General features: G+C 45.0%; 1 protein-coding gene across 8 annotated transcripts in view; it reads right to left on the reverse strand.

Moving 5' to 3' along the window:
* Window positions 1–21,709, reverse strand: part of SUFU (SUFU negative regulator of hedgehog signaling) — a 110,118-nt gene that overhangs the window by 72,336 nt on the left and 16,073 nt on the right. For all 8 annotated transcript variants that reach the window (XM_059899827.1, XM_059899826.1, XM_059899824.1 and 5 more), the window contains exon 3: window positions 5,334–5,470. In XM_059899827.1, coding sequence (XP_059755810.1) covers window positions 5,334–5,470 — 137 coding nt within the window. The remainder of the gene's footprint in view (window positions 1–5,333; window positions 5,471–21,709) is intronic.

The following is a 21,709-nucleotide window of genomic DNA, read 5'->3' on the forward strand; positions in this document are numbered from 1 at the left end:
ATAGTTACTATTATTATCTCTGCTTTATAGTTGAGCAAGTAAGTTATGTTGCCCAAGGGCAGGAGGCAGTAACTGGCAGAGCTGAGGTAACAATGCAGGCAGTCTGGGCCTAGGAGCCATGCTCTTGACCATCATACTATTCTGTCCTCCTTGATCTATCAGTAACGTGCAAGATGGTGAAGAGTGCCAGGGAGAGAAGTGGAAACGGGGGCTACGTAGCCTATAGCTACCTACCTAACTTACCAACGAGCTCAGGCACATTGGGCTGAGGACCCGTACTATGCAGTGAAACAGGAAGGGTGGAAGGAAGGGAGGCAGGGAGGGAGGGAAGGGAAGAGAGAAAGAGAGAAGGGAAGAAAAGGTAAGAAGGTGATTGAGAGGAGGCACAAGGGAGGTTTCTGGAGAACTAGCCTGTTTCTTGATTTGGGTGCTGGTTACATGGGGTGTGCTTAGTTTGTTAACTCTCAGCAAGCTGTACTTTTTATATACATATTTTCATGAACAAAAGTTAAAAGATGAAAGTATGGGTTTAAGAGGATTTGGGTAATATTACGAATGGCTTTAGCCCTCCTCTATTTATTTTCCAAATGTTCCAGAATGCCCGAGCAAGGCATGCTGGAGCTCAGAGGCTATGTGCACAAGTGCAATCACCCATGTGGATGATTCTCAAACCTCATGGTCCAGCCTGAGACATGTAGCAGCCCAAATAACAGCTGAGCCACCAGCAACATGGTATCATGGTTAAGAGAGTGGCGTTAAGAACTACAACGGCTGTCCTTTGCACTTACTAGCTGTGTGATTTTGAACAAGCTACTTCCCCTCTCTGTCTGTCTTCCTTTCTGCAACTGTAGAGCTGGTATAACAGTGCTTAACTCACAGGGCTTTACTGCACATTAAACGAGCACTTACAACCGTGCCTGGCACATAGAACACACTACTAAATTTCAGCTCTTGTCCTCACTATTTAGGCTCATAGCCATGGTCTTCTCTCTTACACCAGTTGCCATATACTTTTCTTCATCATTTTCCCATTATTTAAATAATTACTACTCCCTGCCGTGTTTCAAAAAGAATTTAAGGAAGATTTGTTTTAGTTATTATTCAAGTAGTACAATCATATGATAAAAATCTGGAAAACAGAAAATCAGGTATTATACTTTTGGGAGTGTAGTCATCCTGCTGCTGCTGTGAAATGCCTGAAGTGATCTACAGGCACAAACTATAGCTGCTACATTACAGACACCATAAAAGGGCCTGTCACAGCAGGCGGGACTGTGGAGCCACATCAGTCAACATACACTCAAGAAACAGCCACAAAAAAAAAAAAAAAAAAAAGAAAGAAACAGCCACAACTTTTTTTTAATTATTAGCACCTTTAATTATTATTTATTTATTTTTTTGGCTGTGTTGGGTCTTCGTTTCTGTGCAAGGGCTTCCTCCAGCTGCGGCAAGCGGGGGCCACTCTTCATCGTCGTGCGCGGGCCTCTCACTATCGCGGCCTCTCTTGTTGCGGAGCACAGGTTCTAGACGCGCAGACTCAGTAGTTGTGGCTCATGGGCCTAGTTGCTCCGCGGCATGTGGGATCTTCCCAGACCAGGGCTCGAACCCGTGTCCCCTGCATTAGCAGGCAGATTCTCAACCACTGCGCCACCAGGGAAGCCCCCAGCCACAACTTTTTATTCTCAAAATTTCCAGTCCCATAGAAAAGTTAGAAGGATAGTACAATATAACCTCCATACATCCTTCACCTAGATTCACCCTTTAACATTTTGCCACATTTGCTTTCTCTTCTCTGTCTCACCCCATACACTTTTTTTTGCCAAATCATTCGAAAGTTAAGTTGCAGACGTCATGTCATTTTATTCATAAATACTTCAGCTTTTATCTCCTAGGAACAAAGACACTATCCTTTATAACCATAATACCATATCACACCCAAGGAACTTCACAGTTACACAGTACTGTTATCTAATACAGTCTATATTTTTTCTAATTGCCCTAAAAATAACCGGTTTTTTTCCAATTCAGGGTCCAATCAAGGATCATAAGTACATTTAAACTGTCACGTTTTCTTTGATCTAGGACAGCCCCAGCCCCTTGCCATTTTTTCTTTCAGAGCATTGACATTTTTGAAGAGTCCAGGCAGCTGTCTTGTAAAATATCCCACAATCTGGATTTACCTGACTATATGCTCAGGATTCAATTCAGGTGAAACATTTTTGGAAAAATGCTACATGGGGACTTCCCTGGTGGCGCAGTGGTTAAGAATCGCCTGCCAATGCAGGGGACAGGGGTTCAATCCTTGGTCCGGGAAGATCCCACATGCCGCAAGCAACTAAGCCCGTGCACCACAACTACTGAGCCTGCGCTCTAGAGCTTGTGAGCCACAACTACTGAGCCCACGTGCCACAACTACTGAAGCCCGTGCACCTAGAGCCCGTGCTCGGCAACAAGAGAAGCCACCGCAATGAGAAGCCCACGCACTCCAACGAAGAGTAGCCCCCACTCGCTGCAACTAGAGAAAAGCCCACGTGCAGCAACGAAGACCCAATGCAGCCAAAAATAAATTAAATAAATAAATAAATAAAGTGCTACATGGCTGGTGCTTTATACTTCACAGTGTAACATGTAAGGAAGTACATAGTAGTCATTTGTTCCATTTTTGTGTTGCTACATTTGATCATTTGATTAAGGTGATGCCCACCCAAACTTTTCCATTGTAAAGGTATTCTTTTTCTCTTTGTAGCACATAAGTAATCTGTGGAGGGATTCTTTGAGTCCTTGTGACTATCTTATACCCAAAAAATCTTTTTTATCCGATAGTTTTGACATCTGTTGATAATGTACCTGAATCAATGATCACATTAGTGTTGCAAAACAGTCACTGTGATGTTTACTGTGTGGCTGAAATGAATCCTTGCAAATCAAATCCCGTTTTTCCCCCAACTTGCATTATTATTTCAGAACTATAACATCAGAACTATTTCAGAGGTTCATCTGCTTGACTCCACCTGACAGTGATTCATAACACCTGTTTTACGTTTCTCTGATCTTGATCCACATGAGCAGGTACATTAAGTGCAAACAAACATATAAATGTACTGGCTTAAGCAGTGGGCAGGAAGCTACCTGTCTATACAAGCAAGAGGTTGCCTAGTCTTTAGAGCCCCATTTCCTATAGTAGATCAAATTCCATGTCAAGAAATGTTTATTTTCCAGGAGCTGAAATAGCTCAGTTGGGAGAGCATCAGACTGAAGAAATGTCTGTTTTCTCAAAGACAGTTCTATATCGGCATCAGTTTCAGGCATCAAAGAAGGGAGAGAAGGGGACACAGTGGGTTCAGGCAGTAGACTCCTGGCACAATCTTAAAACATTAAAAGATTGTGCAGGGGACTTCCCTGGTGGTTCAGTGGTAAAGAACCCGCCTTCCAATGCAGGGGACGCGGGTTCAATCCCTGGTCAGGGAACTAAGATCCCACGTGCCACAGGGCAACTAAGCCCATGCGTGTGCCACAACTACTGAGCTTGTGTGCCTCAACTAGAGCCCACTTGCCACAAACTACAGAGCCCAGGCGCCCTGGAGCCTGCGTGCCACAACTAGAGAAGAGAAAACCTGCACGCCACAACTAGAGAGAAGCCCGCGTGCGGCAACGAAAGATGCCCCATGCCACAACTAAGACCCAATGCGGCCAAAAATAAATAAAATAAATAATAAATAAATCTTAAAAAAAAAAAAAGATTGTGCAGACCTAGACGCTAGGATAGTACCAAATCACATGAGCCAGCTGCTTCAAGCAGCCTGCTTCCCCTGCCCCTGTGAATGATACTTCTTCCCGTCAACAGTTCTTTAGAGTCCAAACAACATCCCCAGACCAGCTGCATTAGAATCCCCTGGGAAGCTGGTTAAGAAACAGATGCCCCAGTCCCACCTCTGACCAACTGAATCAGAGCCCTCCTGGAGGGTTTGGGACTCAGTGTGTTGAGATCCCAGAGGATCTCATGAGCAGCCAGGTTTGGGAACCCTTGCTTAGAGAAGACCCACTGTAGCCTGCAAAAGGGTACTATCCCATAGGCCACACAATGGTAGATGGTAGTTAAGGATCAGTCCCATTACATGATGGCCATCCAGCCAACAACTGACCCCCAGGGGTCTGAAACGAGGGCAGAGGGTTTCAATCTAGATGGTCAATTGCACCCCCAATTTATAGCCTACTCAAGGCTGAAAAAAAAGTCACTATACTCAGAGAAGTTGCCAGATCTATGGTTCTCCAAATTTAGTCTCTACCAGAGCATCTGGGAACATCACCCCCCAAAGATTCTAAGTCAGAGATCTCCTCTGGGGTCCAGGAATGTGTGCTTACAACAAGCTCTCCAGATGATTCTGATGCAGGGGTCCAAGGACCATACTTTGAGAGACCCTGGCCTAGATGCTAGTCTGCTCCTATCTATGACAGTCTAAGAGCAAGAGTTGGATAAAACTGTGCTGGCTTTCATTTGAAAACTACTTACCAAACCAAAGAAACAAAATATAAAGTCATATGGGAAATGTTTCTGAGCAATTAATTAACCACACAGAAACATTCAGATGATATGAAACCCTCCATAAAAGGTACTGAATTCCACCCCAACATTTCATCCCACTTGAGGACTATAGGCAGGCTGAGTCAAGAGCATGCGACCAAGGCTCCCAGCACGAAGTCCCCACTTCAGGTTCCATATTAGCAGTCTCCAGAAGGGCACCAGGGGCACAGGACCACCCCCTGGAGGGCACTTGAATCATCTGAATCAAACAATATTTCTGACTGTCAAGGTCCTGCCTGATTCCAGCTTCCCGTTCACATTGTGAGGGAGCAAGCTCAAGGCAATTCGTTCTCTCTCTGCCCTGTCCTCTACTGTTAACCCTAGACTTAGCCAAGATTAACATGTGTGCTCGTGCCCCAGAAATGGAGGTGGCTAGGCCACTGGCATCCGGGAGGAAAGAGTGTGCTAACTGTGGGAAAAGGGGCAGACAGAGAAAGTGCTGGTCAGCTCCATGCTGAGCTGGCCTTTGGCTCGCTGGGAATCAGAAGTATGGCTGGCAGACTGCAACCAAGGCTCAGGGTGTCAGGGACTCCCGCTGCAGGAGGTCATATGACATATCCTTCCCTCCCATGGCCCAGGCAGCTTTCCACCCAGGAAACGCCAGGAAACAAGCCACCCTTATGGTACAAATGCGGTATAGCACTCCCAGGAAAGGTCCTTCCACGGACATCGAAATATACCCTCAGGTTCCCAACCCAAGCAGGCTCATGGTGAAAGGACAACCACACCAGCCAGCTCCTGGGGCTCTTACCTGACTGGAACACATATCTGGCCAAGCCTTGCATTAGTTCTGCTGGCCATGTTGGGGGCGCAGACTCCCCTGTTTCTCTCTTCAGACGAAATGTCAACTCAAAGCCAAAACCACTAGGTCCATCTGTTCCTGTGAATCTGGAAGGAATAAAAAGCAAATGTTTTTTGTTTAACTACCTTAGGGAAGACACTGTTTTGTTGTCTAATTAAAGTTCTTCCCCTTTTTGGGTAGGCTCGGCATCCAAACCCCCTAGTCGGAGGAATCTTGAGCCTTGAGGGGAGGAAGCACCTCGATAGCCAATAAGGAACCAGAACTCTAGCCTTGCCCTCCTGCCAGCTACAGCACATGTGTGTGACCTCAGCCCCGCCAATCAAATTCCCCTGCTGGTACTCTGAATTACGAGTTCCAGGTTTTGTGGCTCTGGACCATTCCTTTCTGTATGATTGAGGCTCCATTACTGAAAATAATCCTTACACTCTTTATTCCTTCAAGCTATTAATAAGCACCTACTTAGTTTGCTAAGGATATATGTCCTACTGTATGCCCTATGAGGATGAGACCCTTTCTCCGCTGCCACCTCCACCCTGCCCCACAAGGGGACAATCCTTGGGCTAAACTGGCTGGCCTCCAAACTCAGCATTGGAGGATGGGTCCCAAAGCAGATTCCAAATATCCAAATACTGGGAGGGCCCATGATCTTCCTGAAAGCCAGCACCCCACATGCACTCATCAATCAGCACATGCTCTTCCTGAAACCTGGCACCCCGTGTGTACTCTTCAATCACTGGAACCTTGAGGAAGCAGAGTTTGCCCTCCCTTCCCATCCTCAAGAGGCCCAGAATGATGATGGCCACAAACATCATAGGGAGATGAGGCAGGGCAGCAGTGCCTGCCTCCCTGTCTGCTAGGAAACGCCCAGGAGGCTGAGTCTCCACTGGAGTCCCTGAAATGGACTTCTGCCAGAGAGGGAAATGATGTGGATTAGAGAGCAAGGCTGGTTGGTGGTGGCACCTCCTGGGGTGAGGGAAGCATTCAGGGAGGGGCTCCTGAGAGTTACAGGAGGCTTGCCAGCATGGGAAGGGTTAAAAGTTAAACTATGTTCATGATATAATTTTCGGTAATTATATCTTGTACAAACATGAGCCACAATGATTATACACATTTAAACTCCTCAGCATACAAATACAAGCCATAAAATAAGATGACAGACAACACCTCCTTGCGAGCCAAGCTACCGGAACAGGCGGTCAGAGGGGAGAATGCTGAAGGGGCAATGATGCAGTCAGTGCCCAACCCTGGGATTCCATGTGGCATCTTTCCTCCATCATCATCATCATCGCCCCCAAGGGGCCAGGCCGGGAGACTGGGCAGAAAGAGGTGTTAACATCTCAGAAGCTCTGACACCAGGGCTAGCCCTGCTTGTGTACCCGAGTTGGTCCAGCCCTCCTGCACTTGCTGCAGTGAGGAGCTCACCTCTGATAAGCTAAGTTCTCTAAAGGACTGAAAAGGAAGTCTTAGAATCACTATTTTCTCTGAGTATCTATAACTGTGGGAGGCACACTGCATTTTGAGGTACACACCCAGAATTTTGGAGACCGGGCTAGAAGATGCCTGGCAGGATGCAGTGTAAGCTATTTTCTTTCCTTGCTGAGTTGCCCTGTTTGGGGGCAATTCTATGCAGAAAGGCTGAGGGAATAGCTAAGCAAGCTGAGGCTGTAAGAGCTGCCTCCCAAGGGCTATAGGCTTGCGAGGGGTATGAAAACCTGGGGTAATGCACGACTGACTTGGACTTAAAACCCTACAAAGGGAGATGGGTCACTAGGGCAAAGGGAAGATTTCAAGCAGCCACCAATTAGAGGCAGCTTTGTAAAATGTATTAGACCATTACTCCCGGGCTTTCATCTCAGGCCAAGAAAAATACATGATTTCTAACCGCAAAAACTTGAGAAACAGACTAAAAGAAACATGCTCCTCGGACTGTGCGATGGGGTGAACCCTCAGATGCAGAGAGAGTAGGCACATGCATCCAAGCAGCACCGCCTCTCTAAAGAGGGCTGTGCATGCACGCACACGCATTTCTACACCATCTGCCTCCACACGGGGTGCTTTCTGGGCCAGCTCTGCGGTGGGCAGGCCAGCCCTCACTTGACTGCCTGAGACGGACAGGTCTGGCCAGATGGTCTCCACCTGCGTTTGATTACCACCCACCAGGCTGGCTGGATGCAACCTCTAAACTCTGAAACATGAGTTTGGAATGGCCCAGCCTCAGGATAAACACACAACCTGGAGCCTGTCAGAAGGCCTCTTCTTCAAAGCAGATTGCTCAGGCAATAGCCCAGTGACAAGGTCATTCAGTCTTTAAGGTCCCCTGGAGGGGCCTGGCCTGGTCTGCATTTCCTCAAGTGAGGGCTTCTCCAGCCAAAGCAGATTTATCTGACCAGAGGATGAAGCCCCTCCTGGAGAGCGGCTGTCTCGCGCATCCTCCAAGAAAGGAAAGCGTGAGAGGAAATCGGCACGTGCTGCAGAAGGTGGGATCTGGGTCAGAGCAAAGAATTTTTCTAACACCGAAGGCTGCTAAAATACTGGCTGGTGGTAAAGGGGCCCAGTGGAATTTCTTCCTACAGAGATTCTTAAAGGAATATACTACAGATCCTCCCCAATCTGGTAGGGAGGGGTTCTAACTGTCTTGTTGCAGAAGGATGGATGAGACGGCCTCTCAAGATTGTTTCCAGCTCAAGAACTTCTGATCCTGCTCACTGAGGTGCTCAAGGGAGAAGCTGGCTTTGTCCCAGCAGTTTAGTGAGCCTAGGCAATGGCTGTGCCAGCCTCAAGAGTAACATTAAACCTGCCAACAGGAAAAACATGTGCCTCGAATCCTGACATAGTTGTGCAACCACTGGAACCTGCCCAAAGGTCTCCCCCAAAGCACCTGATTAAGAAGGTACCAATCAGACAAACAGGAACCTGGGAGAGACTTTCTAGAGTGTGGGTAAGCAGAAAAAGCTGACCTAAAAGTTGGCATCTCATGCTCAACACCATTAATTATATATATATTAGGAAAATTCAAATCAAAACTACAATGAGGTGCCAGTTCATACCCTCTAGGATGGCCAAAATAAAAGACAGACAGTAACAAGTGTTGGCGAGGATGTAGAGAAATTGGAACACTCACACTTTGCTGGTGGGAAGTAAAATGGCAGACCAGAGCTGCTTTGGAAAACAGTTTGGCAGTTCTTCAAAAAGTTAAATATACCATATGACACAGCTGTTCCTCTCCTAGGTATATACCCAAGAGAACCAAAAACATTTTTCACACAAAAACTTGTACACTAATGTTCACAGTAGCATTATTCATAATAACCAAAAAGTGGAAGCAACCAAAATGTCATCAACATATAAACGGATAAACAAAACATAGTATATCCATACAATGGAACATTATTTGGCAATAAAAAGGAATGCTGTACTGATTATTTGCTATAACATGGGTGAACCCTGGAAATATTATGCTAAGTGAATGAAGCCAGATACAAAAGACCACATATTGTATGATTCCATTTATATGAAATGTCCAGAATAGACAACTCCATAGAGACAGAAAGACTAGTGGTTGCCAGGGGTTAGAGAAGGAGAGAATGGGGAATGACTGCAAATGGGTATAGAGATTCTTTTTGGAGTGATGGAAATGTTCTGGAATTAAATAATGGTGATGATTGCACAACCTTGTGAATATACTAAAAAGCACTGAATTGTACACTTTAAAAGGGTGAATCTCATGGTATGTGAATTATATCAAAAAAAAAAAAAAAAAAAAAAAAGCTGGCATCTCAGATACACCTAAATGCTAGGGGAAGCAGGGCCAACCATGTCAAGTACTCCAGGCCTTTACCTGGCTCTATCTACTAATAACCACTACAATTAACTGAATACCTACTAAGTTTGAGGCCTTGTACTAAGCACTTTTCTGATGCCATATTATTTAATTCTCCAACAACCCTGTGACTCAGCCATTGTTTTCCTCATTTAACTAACATATGAGAAAGAGACACTTGAGAGAGTTTAAGTAATATTCTATACGTCACACAGTAAGCAAGTGATGGACTTCAGACTTGAGGTCTGCCTGACTCCAAAGCCCATCTTCTTATTGCTGTGTGACCTCAGGCAAAATATTTAACCTCTCCATGCCTCAGTTTTCTCATCTAGAAAATGGGGATAATAACAGTAACAGTAACTATTTCAGAGTTGTTGTGAGGATTAAATATTCAGAAACCACCTGGAACACTATAGGCATTATATCACACTAAGTGAAAGAAGGCAGTTACAAAAGACCATATGTTGTATGAATCCATGTATGTGATATGATAAATAATATAATTTGTAATATATATTTATATTACATAAAATGTCAAGAATAGGCAAACCTATAGGAACAGAAAGTAGATCAGTGACTGCCTCAGGCTGAGGACTGAGGGCAAATGCAGAGTCACTGCTAATGGGTGTGGGGTTTCTTTTGAGGGTGATAAAAAAAGTTCTAAAATTAGTTTATGGTGATGGTTACATAACTCTTGAATATACTAAAAACCACTAAACCGTACACTTTATGATGGTTATATAACTGTTGAATATACTAAAAACCACTAAACCGTATACTAAAAACCACTAACCATACACTGTATGGTATGTGAATTTTATCTCAATAAAGCTGTTTTTAAAACCTGAGGGGAAAAAATCCCAAAGAACTAATAGTAAAAAAAATTCACAAACTATAGCTATAGATATATTCCCCTTAAGCATACAACAAGATGGTCAATCTCACTCATTTGCAACTCAAAAGCAAATTAAAAAAACAATGATACCATTATCACTTATCAGATTGGCAAAAATTTTAAAGTATGACATTACATTCTATTGATGAGGCTGTGAGGAAAGAGGTATTTTCATATGTTGCTGGTGGGGATATAAATTAGTACAACATTTTTGGAGGGGAAGTTAGCAACACCTAACAAAATTACATATTGTTTACCTTTTTTTTTTTTGGACATGCTGCACAGCTTGCAGGATCTCAGTTCCCTGACCAGGGATTGAACCTGGGCCACGGCAGTGAAAGCCCAGAATCCTAACCACTAGACCACCAGGGAACTCCCATCATATTGTTTACCTTTTGACCCAGCGATCCCACTCTAAGAATTTGTGATCCCCAAATACTGGAAAGCAACTAAATGCCCATTCATAGGAGAGTGGTCCAAAGAGTACTATGCAGATACAAGAAAGAATGAGGAAGAGCTCTACAAACTGATATGGAAACTGTTAAGTAAAAACAACAAAAGAGTACTATAGCATGCCACCTTTTGAGGAAGAGAAAAGGGAAGACAGGAAAATGTACATGTATCTGCTCATTTCTGCAAAAAGCAACACAGGAAGGATAAATCAGAAATAAGATTGGTTATCTACAGGCAATAGCAATAGGAGGGAATCGGGTGGAAAGTACTGTGGGGTGTGGGATGTATGAGTGTATGACATTTCTCTGAATATACATTTTTTTAGATCAATGATAATGCTTTCACATACTCAAAATAAACAAGGATGGAGGAAAATGCTAAATGTAATACAAACATAAATTAGTGAACTTAACTGTACTTCAGATGAACAATATAACCACACTGAAGAGGGGAAAAAAAGAAGCCACCCAAGTACCTTATGTACACAGTATGTTGACCATATGTCATCAGGCTAAAGGCAAAAAGAACAGTAAAATACTGAACTCTGGTTAGTAGGTTTACTTTTTGCAGTGTTATGAGTTGGTAATTCTGAAACTACCTTCTGTGTAAATGTACTGTGGATAATGAGAGCCACGTTTCTCTCATTGTCAGAAATGTTAAAAACTGGTAAACATGTCAAAGTTAGAAATACATAAAAAAGGATGGATAGAATGAGCCTCATAAGTATAATTTTGGAATTAGAGGTATCAATATGGTATTTAATAGAGGGATAGATATAGAAATAGATAAAGATGTGGGTGTGATATATGTGTGTATTTCCTAGCTCTCTCCACTAAGTGACACCCCAAAAGCAATGATAACTCCTAGCACTCAGATTTTGGTGCCTAAATACCATCTGCCATTAAAAGAAACCAGAGCTCACTGGAGAAATGGCTGAATCTAGGGCTGGGATAGCACAAAATGAGCCTGGAACTTTTTGTTGTGCCAGAAGGTAAGTAAGTACTTGAAAAATGATGGGAACATGTCAAAAGTGGAGAGAAGCCAAACTGAAGAGCTCCCACTGGCCAAATCTAGGACAATTTGAGCATCGAAACAAATGGTATTAACAAATTATAACCTATTAAAGTAAAAATCCATGACTCCATACTGATTGTAATGGACCTAGTAACATTGGCTCTATAGATTTTGGACTTAACAGCCTCCATAATTACATGAGTCAATTCCTTATTTTATACATATAAGAGGGGTAGCAGCTTTTCCCTCTTGTGTTTGGAAAAAGCCTTTTCTGTAAATATATTCTGTGGTATTTATAAGAGTAAAACATTTAGAAACAATCTAAATGTTCTACAAGTAGGGGTATTATCAGTTCTGGTGCATTGTGTGGTGGGACATTACATGGTCATTAAAAATGAGACTTCTTGAAAGCAGGAGGACTAATCCCTGAGTTTTGAGAGGCAAAGGGTTTTCCACATCTAACTGGTAAGGAGGAACAGGAAGTATAAGTCAGAACCCCACTCTATATCCATTATTGTTTGCTGTTCACCTACTACTAACTATAAGATAAAAATATAAATAACTTTTTTAAATGGTCATGAAATTGGAACCTTTGTGCATTACTTGTGGGACTATAAAATGGTGCAGCCACTGTGGAAGACAGTATAGTGGTTTCTAAAAAAAAAACAACAACATAGATTAAAGATTAAACACAGATTTATCAGATGATTTAGAAATTCCACTTCTGGGTATATAACCGAAAGAAATGAAAGCAGGTACTTGAACAGATTTTGTACACCCATGTTCACAGCAGCTTTATTCAACAGCCCAAAGGTGAAAATAACCCAAATGTCCATCAACGAATGAATGGATTAAAAAAAATGTGCTATTACATACAATGGAAAATTATTTAGCCTTTAAAAGGAAGGAAATTCTGACACATGCTACAATATGAATGAGCCTTGAAGACATTATGCTAAGTGAAGTAAGCTAGTCACAAAAGAACAAACATTATATGATTCCACTCACATGAGGTCCCTAGAGTAGTCAAATTCAGAGAGGCAGAAGATAGAATGGTGGTTGCCAGGGGCTATGGGAAGAGGGGAATGGGATGTTATTGTTTAATGGGTATAGAGTTTCAGTTTGAGAAGTTGAAAAAGTTCTGGAGATGGATGGTGGTAATAATAATTCCACTAAATACATCAAAAATGATTAAAGTGATAAATTTCATGTTATGTATATTTTACTAGAAACAAATGGTTTTGAAAAAGCATTAAACAAAACTTACTATAATGTGTGATCCAAAATATTTGTGTAGACACACACAATGTAAAAATATATAAGAAAAAGGAAGAAAATGCAATAAAATTATTGAATATTATAGTGGCTATCACAATACAATTTTTCTTTTTCAAACTTCTTTGTATTTTCCAAGTTTTCTACCATTTATACCCTCCAGTCTAGACTGTAAACCCCACAAGGGCAGGACTGTGTCTTGTGGCACTACTGTATCTGCCAGTTTAGCCTGCCAGGCTTCTCACAGAACCTGTTGGCTAAGTGTCCATATTGGACACTCATGGTATGACAGGAGAGTCCTGTGGTCAGTGCCCACTTTTTCTGGGGGTGGCCTGGATACTTCCACTGGTATCTGAAGCAAGAAACGCTGTGCCAGCTAAGAATGCCACTGACCTTGTGAAGGTGGTACCTATGAAGTCAGGTCTACAGACTGTGGCTCAGTCTCAAGCTCAGTGCTGGTGTCAGAAGAAAAGGAAGAGGGGACCATTTTCCTCTGGAGACATATGGCACAGGAGGCCAGCCCAGTCCAATTCCAGAATCAAGACTGATGTCACTTCATTCCCTACAAAAGCTCCTGTTGTCCTTCCTCCCCTACCCCCTGGTTCCAGGCTGGCTAGAGAACTGGGTAAACCAGGCCTTTATCCTGGGGCTGGTCTTCCTTTCCAATCAGCCCTCCTCCTTGGGATCAGGCTTAGTTCCCTGCTTTACTGAGTTGGATATTCTCTTCCAGAAGAATGGAGCCTCTAGGTCCCGTCCCAGGGGAATAGACAGGAAAGCTTTTCCTTTGGTGTCCTCCCTCCAAGTGCACACACATATCCCCAGCTGGACCCAGCGATTACAGAAAGAATTGAAACGAAGACCTCCAGTAGCTCTGGGGCTCGGCACAGGAGGCTGCCTATCTCTTCTCCACAAGCTCTCTGCCTCCCAGGGCAACACCAAGCAAGTGCAAGGACCATATATCCAAACTCCAGCACATGCTTGGAGCACCACCTGCCTTTACTATTTGCACCAAGTTTCTTGAGAAGGTCAGTCTGCTCCAAGGCCCTCAGTGCTGGCCCAAGCCCCATGACGCCCTGGGATTGGCCACTACTCTGCCCCTTACACCCATGCAGAGAATAAAGAGCTGCCTGGCAAACAGAGGGCACCACTGGAAACCACTTCACTAGGGAAAACAGAATGTGAGCATTTCCCCATGCATGGCCTCCATCTGCCCCTAGGGGACTCTCTAGGTGAAGAAAGAGGGACAAAAGCCAGAGCCCCGATTTCTCCAGGGCTCAGCTCCTGAGCTGAGCCCTGGAGAAAGCTCCACCTCCTTACCACACATAGTTTCCCCAAGTAACCTCATAAAATGGTTTGCAGCACCAGGACTGTGTTGAGGATTCCCAAATCTATCCCCAAGCAAAGAACCAAACCCAGACACCGCAAACTCAGTATATACAAATCTGAACTCACTATCTCCCCAAACGTGATCCTTCTCCAGCTTTCTCTAACTGAAGACGAGTACTACTATGGTAGCCTGTATAATGGCTCCCCAAAGATATACACATTCTAATCTGTGGAACCTGTGTATGTTACCTTACATGGCAAAAGGGACTTTGCAGATGTGATTAAGTTAAGGATCTTGAGATGCTAGATGATATCTGGGTGAGCTCAAGGTAACCATACGAGTCCTTAAAAGTGGAAGAGAGAGGCAGAAGAGTAGGTCAAAGAGATGTGACATGAGGACTTGGCCTGCATTGCCAGTTTTGAAACTGGAAGAAGGGGCATGAGCCAAGGAAGGCGTGTAGCCCCTAAAAGCTGGTAAAGGAAATGGAATATAGCCCAGCTGACACCTTGATTTTAGCCCAGTGAGACCCATGTCAGACATCTGACCTCCAGAACTGTAAGATAATAAATGTGGTAATTTGTTACGGCAGCAATAGGAAACTAGTAGAGCCACTAAGCCAGAATCCCAGGAGTCATCCTCCAGCCCTCCCTGTCCTCCTGTGCAGCCACGCTGGCAGTCACTGAGGTCTGAGGACACTTCCTCCTCCCTCCTCAGCAGCTCTCAAATCTGTTCTCTTCTCTCCATCCTCACTGCCACACCATGGGTTGGCCTTTTTTTTTCCTTAAGGTAGAGTCGATGTACAGTATTATGTAAGTTTCAGGTGTACAACATACTGATTTACAATTTCTAAAGGTTATATTTCATCTAAAGTTATTATAATATGTTGGTTATACTCCCTGCATCCTACACTTGGACGGCCAACACCACTCTTCCTCACTGATCTCCTGCCTCCTGCCCTATTCAGTTCTTCACTCTGATGTTCTCAAAATGGGATATGATGTACCTCTCCCCTGCTAAAAAATCCTCCAACGCCCACCCCCACTCCAAACCTTCAGGGTAAAGTCCAGACTTCTCAACAAGACCACCGGGAACTGGGTCCCTCTCACCTCCTAGGCCTCACAATGAATGAATGACTGGCAGATCCCTGACACACTAATGACTTCCTCACCTCTGAGACTCTGCACAGGTTGTTCCCTTTTTCTCTGCCCTCTGCTCATCTTCAGGGAGGCTCAGGTGTTACCTTCTCTGAGCTGGGTACCTGTGCTGAGTATCTTCGGTTTGCTCTTCTAGGTCCATCCCCACCATGGCAGACAGATCCTGAGGTGGCCCCCACGACCTCTGCCTCCTGTGTTCATGCCTTTGTGGAATCCCCGCCCTCCATTTTTTTTTTAAGTATTTATTTATTTATTTCGCTGCACCAGTCTTAGTCGTGGCACGCGGGATCTTCGTTGCAGTGTGCGGGATCTTTAATTGCGGCATGTGGGATCTAGTTCCCTGGCCAGGGATCAAACCCGGGCCCCGTGCATTGGGAGCGCGGGGTCTTAACTGCTGGACCACCAGGGGAGTCCCGGAATCCCCCCTCCTTGAATGCGGGTAGAACCTGGGACTTGCTTTTAACCAACAGAACGTGGCTAGGTGACAGAATATCACTCTCATGATTATGTTACATTATGTAAGACCATGTCTTGCTAGCAGTTGCTATCACCATTGCTGGCTCTGAAGAACTTTCCAGGACTCTTGCAAGGAAAGAAATTCTGCCAATAACCTGAGGGAGTTTGGAAGTACTAAATACTTCCCCAGTGGAGCCTCAGATGAGAACACAGCCCAGCTGACACTAATTGCAGCCTTGTGAGACCCTAAGCAGAACACTCAGCTAAGCTACACCTGGACCCCTGACCCAGAGGAGATGTGAGATTATGTGTGCTGTTTTGAGCTACTAAATTTGTGGTAATTTGTATTGCAGCAATAGAAAACCAACACACCCACCTTGCTCTCTGCCCTTTAAAGCTGACCTCTGTGGGGCTTCTGAGCCTTCTGGCTTCCACTTGGGTTCAGCCAGTGGAAGCCCTAAAGGAAATCTGAGGGAGGGAGGAGAGAGAGACCAGGGCTCCCTCCCTTTGAGACTACCTAAGGCTGGCCATGCTCCTCGACTGAAGGTTAGTCCTAAAGGTCACTCTGAGGAGGGACACTCTACACAACTCTTTCCTTCTAGGTTCTCAAATCTCACTCCCTCCTCTGGTCCCTTCAGCGCTAGGAGAGCAGCAGCCAAGCCAACCACCAGCCCTGCATTACTGCACTATCCTCTATGGTGCCCTTCCTTTATAAACAAACCCTCCCCCAGTTATCCTACCTTGAAGGTACCAAACTCTTTCTTGTTGAGACCCTGACCAATATAGGGCACCTACCACTCTTCCTTACTCCTGTGCAAACCACCATCACAGGACCCTCCTTGCTGTACTGTAACTGCCTTCCTAGCTCTCCCATTAGGACTGGATTTGCCCCTTTTTGCACCACCAGTGACTGGCAAAGAAGTGCTCAGTGAAGGCTTGCTGAACAAGGGAACAGAGTGAGACTAAAATATTTACTAACTAGACTAAATCTGAGAAAAGAGGCAAAGTTTTACAAGATTTAGAATACTGGGCAAGGGATAAGGGGGCAAATGCCAGCCCAAGGTTATGAGCTGAAGGGCTTAGGCAGAGTGGTGAGCCGGCCCAGCAATGCAGGGAAGCTGGGAAGTGAGGAAGGGAGACACAAGAGATTCTTAGTCTTGGGCTCTTGGGCTCTTTGAACTCTCTGGAGGTCCCAGGGTGGACTTAGGGCAGAAATTGCATAAAATTGTACTACCCTAGGGTCCTAATAAGATGCTAGAGAAGAGTCCAGTGACATAGGCAAGCATACGGGCAGTGGAGGTCACCTGAGCTGACACAAAGCCCAGCTCCACCACTTTCTAGCTGACCCTTGGGCAAGTTAATTTCCATGTGCCCTGGAGTCTCCTCACCTATTAAACTGGGCGAAGAATATTTGCTTCATAGGGCAGTTGGGAGGCTTTTAATGGATGGCACAGTGTCCAGCACCAGCAAGTACCCAAACAGAGAAGCCAGTATTCATCCTTCCCTTGCTTAGTGCTCAGTAGAAGCAGTCCTGCTCATCATTTCTCCCTGAGAACAACAGCAGATGCCTCTAGCTTCCCTACCCTCTAGACTCTGCAGCTTAATCAGCCCCGTCCTTCAAGAGCTGCCTGGATCTTCCAGCTTTGCCCAAGTTCCTGACCTTGGATCCCTCAAACCAGGCCCAAGATTCTTCCTGACTGCTTCCATGCTTTGAGTGACAGCCATTACAACAGAATTCAGTAAACAATTACAAAATAAACATTTGCAAAGATTATGTTTTTATTTTGAACAATTCACAATTACTGATACTTCATGAGCTGTTTTGAAATGGTGTTTGGTGACTACACAAGTACTATTCGAGGTAATAAAACTTAGTAAAACTCTTTTCCAGTATGTTTATATGGTAATATTCTGATAGTTAAGATTTTTAAAACACTTCCAGCTATATTATATTAATTTTGCACAATCTTAAAGGAAGGGAAAAAAAGAAAGAAAGAAAGAGAGAGAAAAACCACATCAGTTGAGACTCTGCACCCTCACACCGAGCTGGGATTCTGATGAGGCTACAATGCAGGGCAGGCACCTTTGAGTTGTAACTCTGAGTAGCAGATACTCTTTCTACTACAACCAGACTCGTGGAATGCATTTGCCTGCTCAAGTAGATGTTTCCTGAGATCCCTTGCTGGGAGCCAAGTACCATGTTCCCACAGCATTCCTCAAGTTTAAAAACAGTAGCTCCCAGGACGGATTTAGCTGAGAACCCAGCTAAACAAACTACCTGGCTCCCAACACTTAGGGTGGCTTAACTCTATCCTGGGGTTTCAGTGAGCAAAGAGCTTCCCAGACTGAGAACTGAATCTAAGAAAAGCACCAAGCCAAGAGCAGCAGACCCTTTCTCTGCAGAATGGTGAAAGCTGACCACCCTCCCCTACTGGAGACCGACTGTACCTTCTTTCCTCTACTCCCATCCACCACCAAAGAACCCAAAGGTCAGTCCCCAGAGGGATTCCAAGCGCGCCCCGTGCTCTATAGGAATTCTGGGCCAAGGAAGAGCCTGGTGCTTGAGTTTCTTGGCATCACTATGACAGCCCCCACTCTTGGCTTTGGGCTAAAGCAGCATCTAATCAAAGATCTTTTTTAAAAAAATGAAAAAAGACAGGCTAGGCCAACGGCGGCAAGATCACAGTCTGATTTGGGAAGCGAGGTGCCGTCTGCACACAGGTGTACAGCCTGGGGGCTTCTTACAGACCCAAGAGCCAGGGCGTTCTGCCCAAGGACTTTCTGTCCACCCACTAGCCTCCAGGACTCTGGGAAGTCGGCCACCCCAGATCGAGACACCTGAAAGAGGGTAACGGGAAGAAACAAATCTTTTTCAGCATCTCAGTTCCCCAAGAGCAAGGATTGTACTTATTGTGTGTTCTGTACATGGGCACATCATGTCACAGCTGAGCAAATGCTAAATGATAATAATATTCCCATTTCTGTCCAAAGAGATAATCAGGCTGAGACGTTCAATGACAAACAAGATAAGACAGTATTAAAAAGCAATGAGCTTTCCTCTTAGTCACTGCCAAAGTTAGACTCAAATATCTTAATGGTATTTCCTTTGAGCCACTTTGCTGTTTCCTTTTTAGGGAAATAAAACCATCACTCAACTCTGTACTCTTGCCTTCACACCAGTGTTGAGTTCCCAAATTACCAGAAAAGTTTCCTAAAACCCCACTCCTGCCCCCATAATATCATCCCTTTGCTTCCCTCATCAGTCAACAGATAACAGATAATTTGTTGAATGTCACGTTCTTTGTATTGTCTTCAAACTCTCCAACCTCATCTTGCTCCGCTGTCCTCTTCTTACCAAGCCCCAAGCATATTGGCCTTCTTTCTGTTCCTTGAACAACTCAAGGTCCTTCCTACCTCAGGGCCTCTGAACTAACAATTTTCACTGCCTACAATCTTCACACGGTTGGGTGACCAGAGCACTGTACAACTCCAGGGAGCGCAAATTGCACTGAATAATATGAACGGTGCCCCTAGAGTTGCAAGATGTGACAGCCCTGGCTGCCACTTTGTCATTGAAGTCTCAGTTCAAATGTGTCTTCAAGGAAGCCATCACTGATTACCTGCTAAATGCAACCTCTCCACCCACCTCAACCCCTACTTCTACCTGGGTATCTGCAGCACATCATCTCTGCTTTATTTTCAACACGGCACCTGCACTATCTAAAACTGTACTTATTTTTACATGTTTTTCCTATTAAAATGTAAAATCAATGAAAACAGAAATCTTGCCTGTCTTGCTCCCATGATAGCCCCAGCATTTAAAAGGTAATGTGCACTAAACACTTCAGGAAATCAATTAAGGGCTTATCATATACCAAGCACCGTGCTAGGTGCTGGGGGTTCTCCCCCACCCCGATAAAGCAAGCTTCCGACATTTTTACCAAAATCACACACCTCCTCCCAGAGAAAGGCTCTGACTCCTATGAAAATGCCCATGGAGTATCAACCCTATTACAAGTACATGGGTCCAAACTGAAGAAATCCCCGAGTGAGCTAAACGCTCAGACTTGGTGCTGGGCCAGAAGAATTCTTTGCCTCTGCTGTGAGAATGCTTTCCCAACAGCCAGAGAAATCCCAAAGCAAGGTTTTTTTGGTTTTTCATTTATTCATTCCTTCAACAAATATTTGTTGATGCACCGGGGAAACAATGCATAAAGCTGGTATACATCCTTTCCCTAAGGGAGCTTACATTCTATTGGGAAGGAGGGCAGACAGACAACAAACAAGCCAACTAAGTAAAATAAGGTAAATGGTCATAAGTGCTTTAAAGAAAAATTAAGCAGGTGATAGTGCTTCATGGAGGGGGGTTCAGGGTTCCCATTCTAAATAAGGAGGTCGGGTAAGGTCTCACTAAAAGGTGATATTTGAGGAAAGACCTAAGGAGGTGAGGGAGTAAGGCATGAAGCTATCTGAGAATAGAGCTTTCTAGACATGGGGAGAGCAGGTGCAAAGGCCCTGAGGCAGGAGACTGCCTGGCACTTTGGAGGAACAGCAGCAGACTAGAGTGGGTGGAGCACAGTGAGGAAGGAGAGCAGCAGGGGATGAGGTGGATCAAAGAATCTTGGCAGCAATGGCCTTTGGCTATTACTAAAGTGAGACTGGAGGCCACTGGATGGCAGAGGAGGGACATGGTGTGGACACTGCCCCCAGCCACAGAGCTGGCATAGAACTAAGGGATCCATATTAGCAACGCTCCTGTAAAGCTCCAACCCCAAGAGCTCCCTGCTCATCTACTGCCTTCCTTCTGGGCCTTTTCTCTGTGCAAAACCCCTGGCTACAGGAATGAAAAATTGCCAGACTGGCTCCAGGAGGGCGGGAATCCAGCATGTCTGCAACCCGATATATTGAAAAAGCTAGAACGGGAAGAAGAAGGGGTTAGGGCAAGCCATGGTGTTGTCTGTCAGATTTCACTGTTTTGTCCTCTAACCAATCAAGCTTTTCAGAAGCATTTAGGAGTCAGATCCATCACAGGGAGAAAGTGCAGCCAGCCAGCTTGTTCCCCTGGGACCGGCAGCCTGGGCCAGGCCCCATTCTCTAGTAGTTACCCCTCCCCACAGGCATGGCTCCTGAGCTCCTAACCTCATGCTGAAAGGCCTGAGATCAGACTAAGGGAAACTGGTGGTCAGAGGCAAGGCTCCAAGCACCTCCAGGCATCACATGGAGGTCAGCACTTGAAAAACAAAAACATCTTGACTGGCCTCATTATGGCAAAGCTGGTTCTATGATGGGGAATCAAGAAGCCTGAGTAACACGGGAGGGAGTAGGAAGGTAAAGGACCTCTGAAGGCCACCAGCTTATACTAACCTGCTAGTTAAGGGCCTGGAGTCCAGTGAACCACATTCCTCTGAGCAGCTGCTATGAACCCATGTTCTCACTTACAAATGGGGAAATGGCCCAACCCCAAACATAGGCCTGGCCTCATTTTTGAGCCTCAGGACTCCTGCTCACAAAGAGCCCCCCACTAGGCCTCAAGGGACAGACTGCAGAAAAGGAGGCAGGGAGGTTCCGTGTGACACCTAAGGTTCTGAGGCTGTAACCAGCCCACCTCCCTGCACTGTTTTTTCCTGCTCAAGGACGCTTCAGCCAGAAGACTGGAGGCTCCATGAAGACCAGGCCAGACCAGGAGTATGCTTTTCATTACTACATACCTCATGCCCAGAACTACCCCAATAATGACTATCTCTGTAATGAGTGAATGGCTGACCCTCCAAACGAAGAAGACAGGCCAGTGATTAACGCTGGATGGGAACCAAGTGTATCCACCCATCACCTGGTAGACCCAGTGCCAGGAAAGGACAGCAGGCCGTCCTTTCTCCTAGATCCACTGATCAGATCCTGCTGCAAACAGAGAGTATTATTATATTATTTGAT

The sequence above is a fragment of the Balaenoptera ricei genome, chromosome 16 (genome assembly GCF_028023285.1).
Source record: "Balaenoptera ricei isolate mBalRic1 chromosome 16, mBalRic1.hap2, whole genome shotgun sequence".
Lineage (NCBI taxonomy): Eukaryota > Metazoa > Chordata > Mammalia > Artiodactyla > Balaenopteridae > Balaenoptera > Balaenoptera ricei.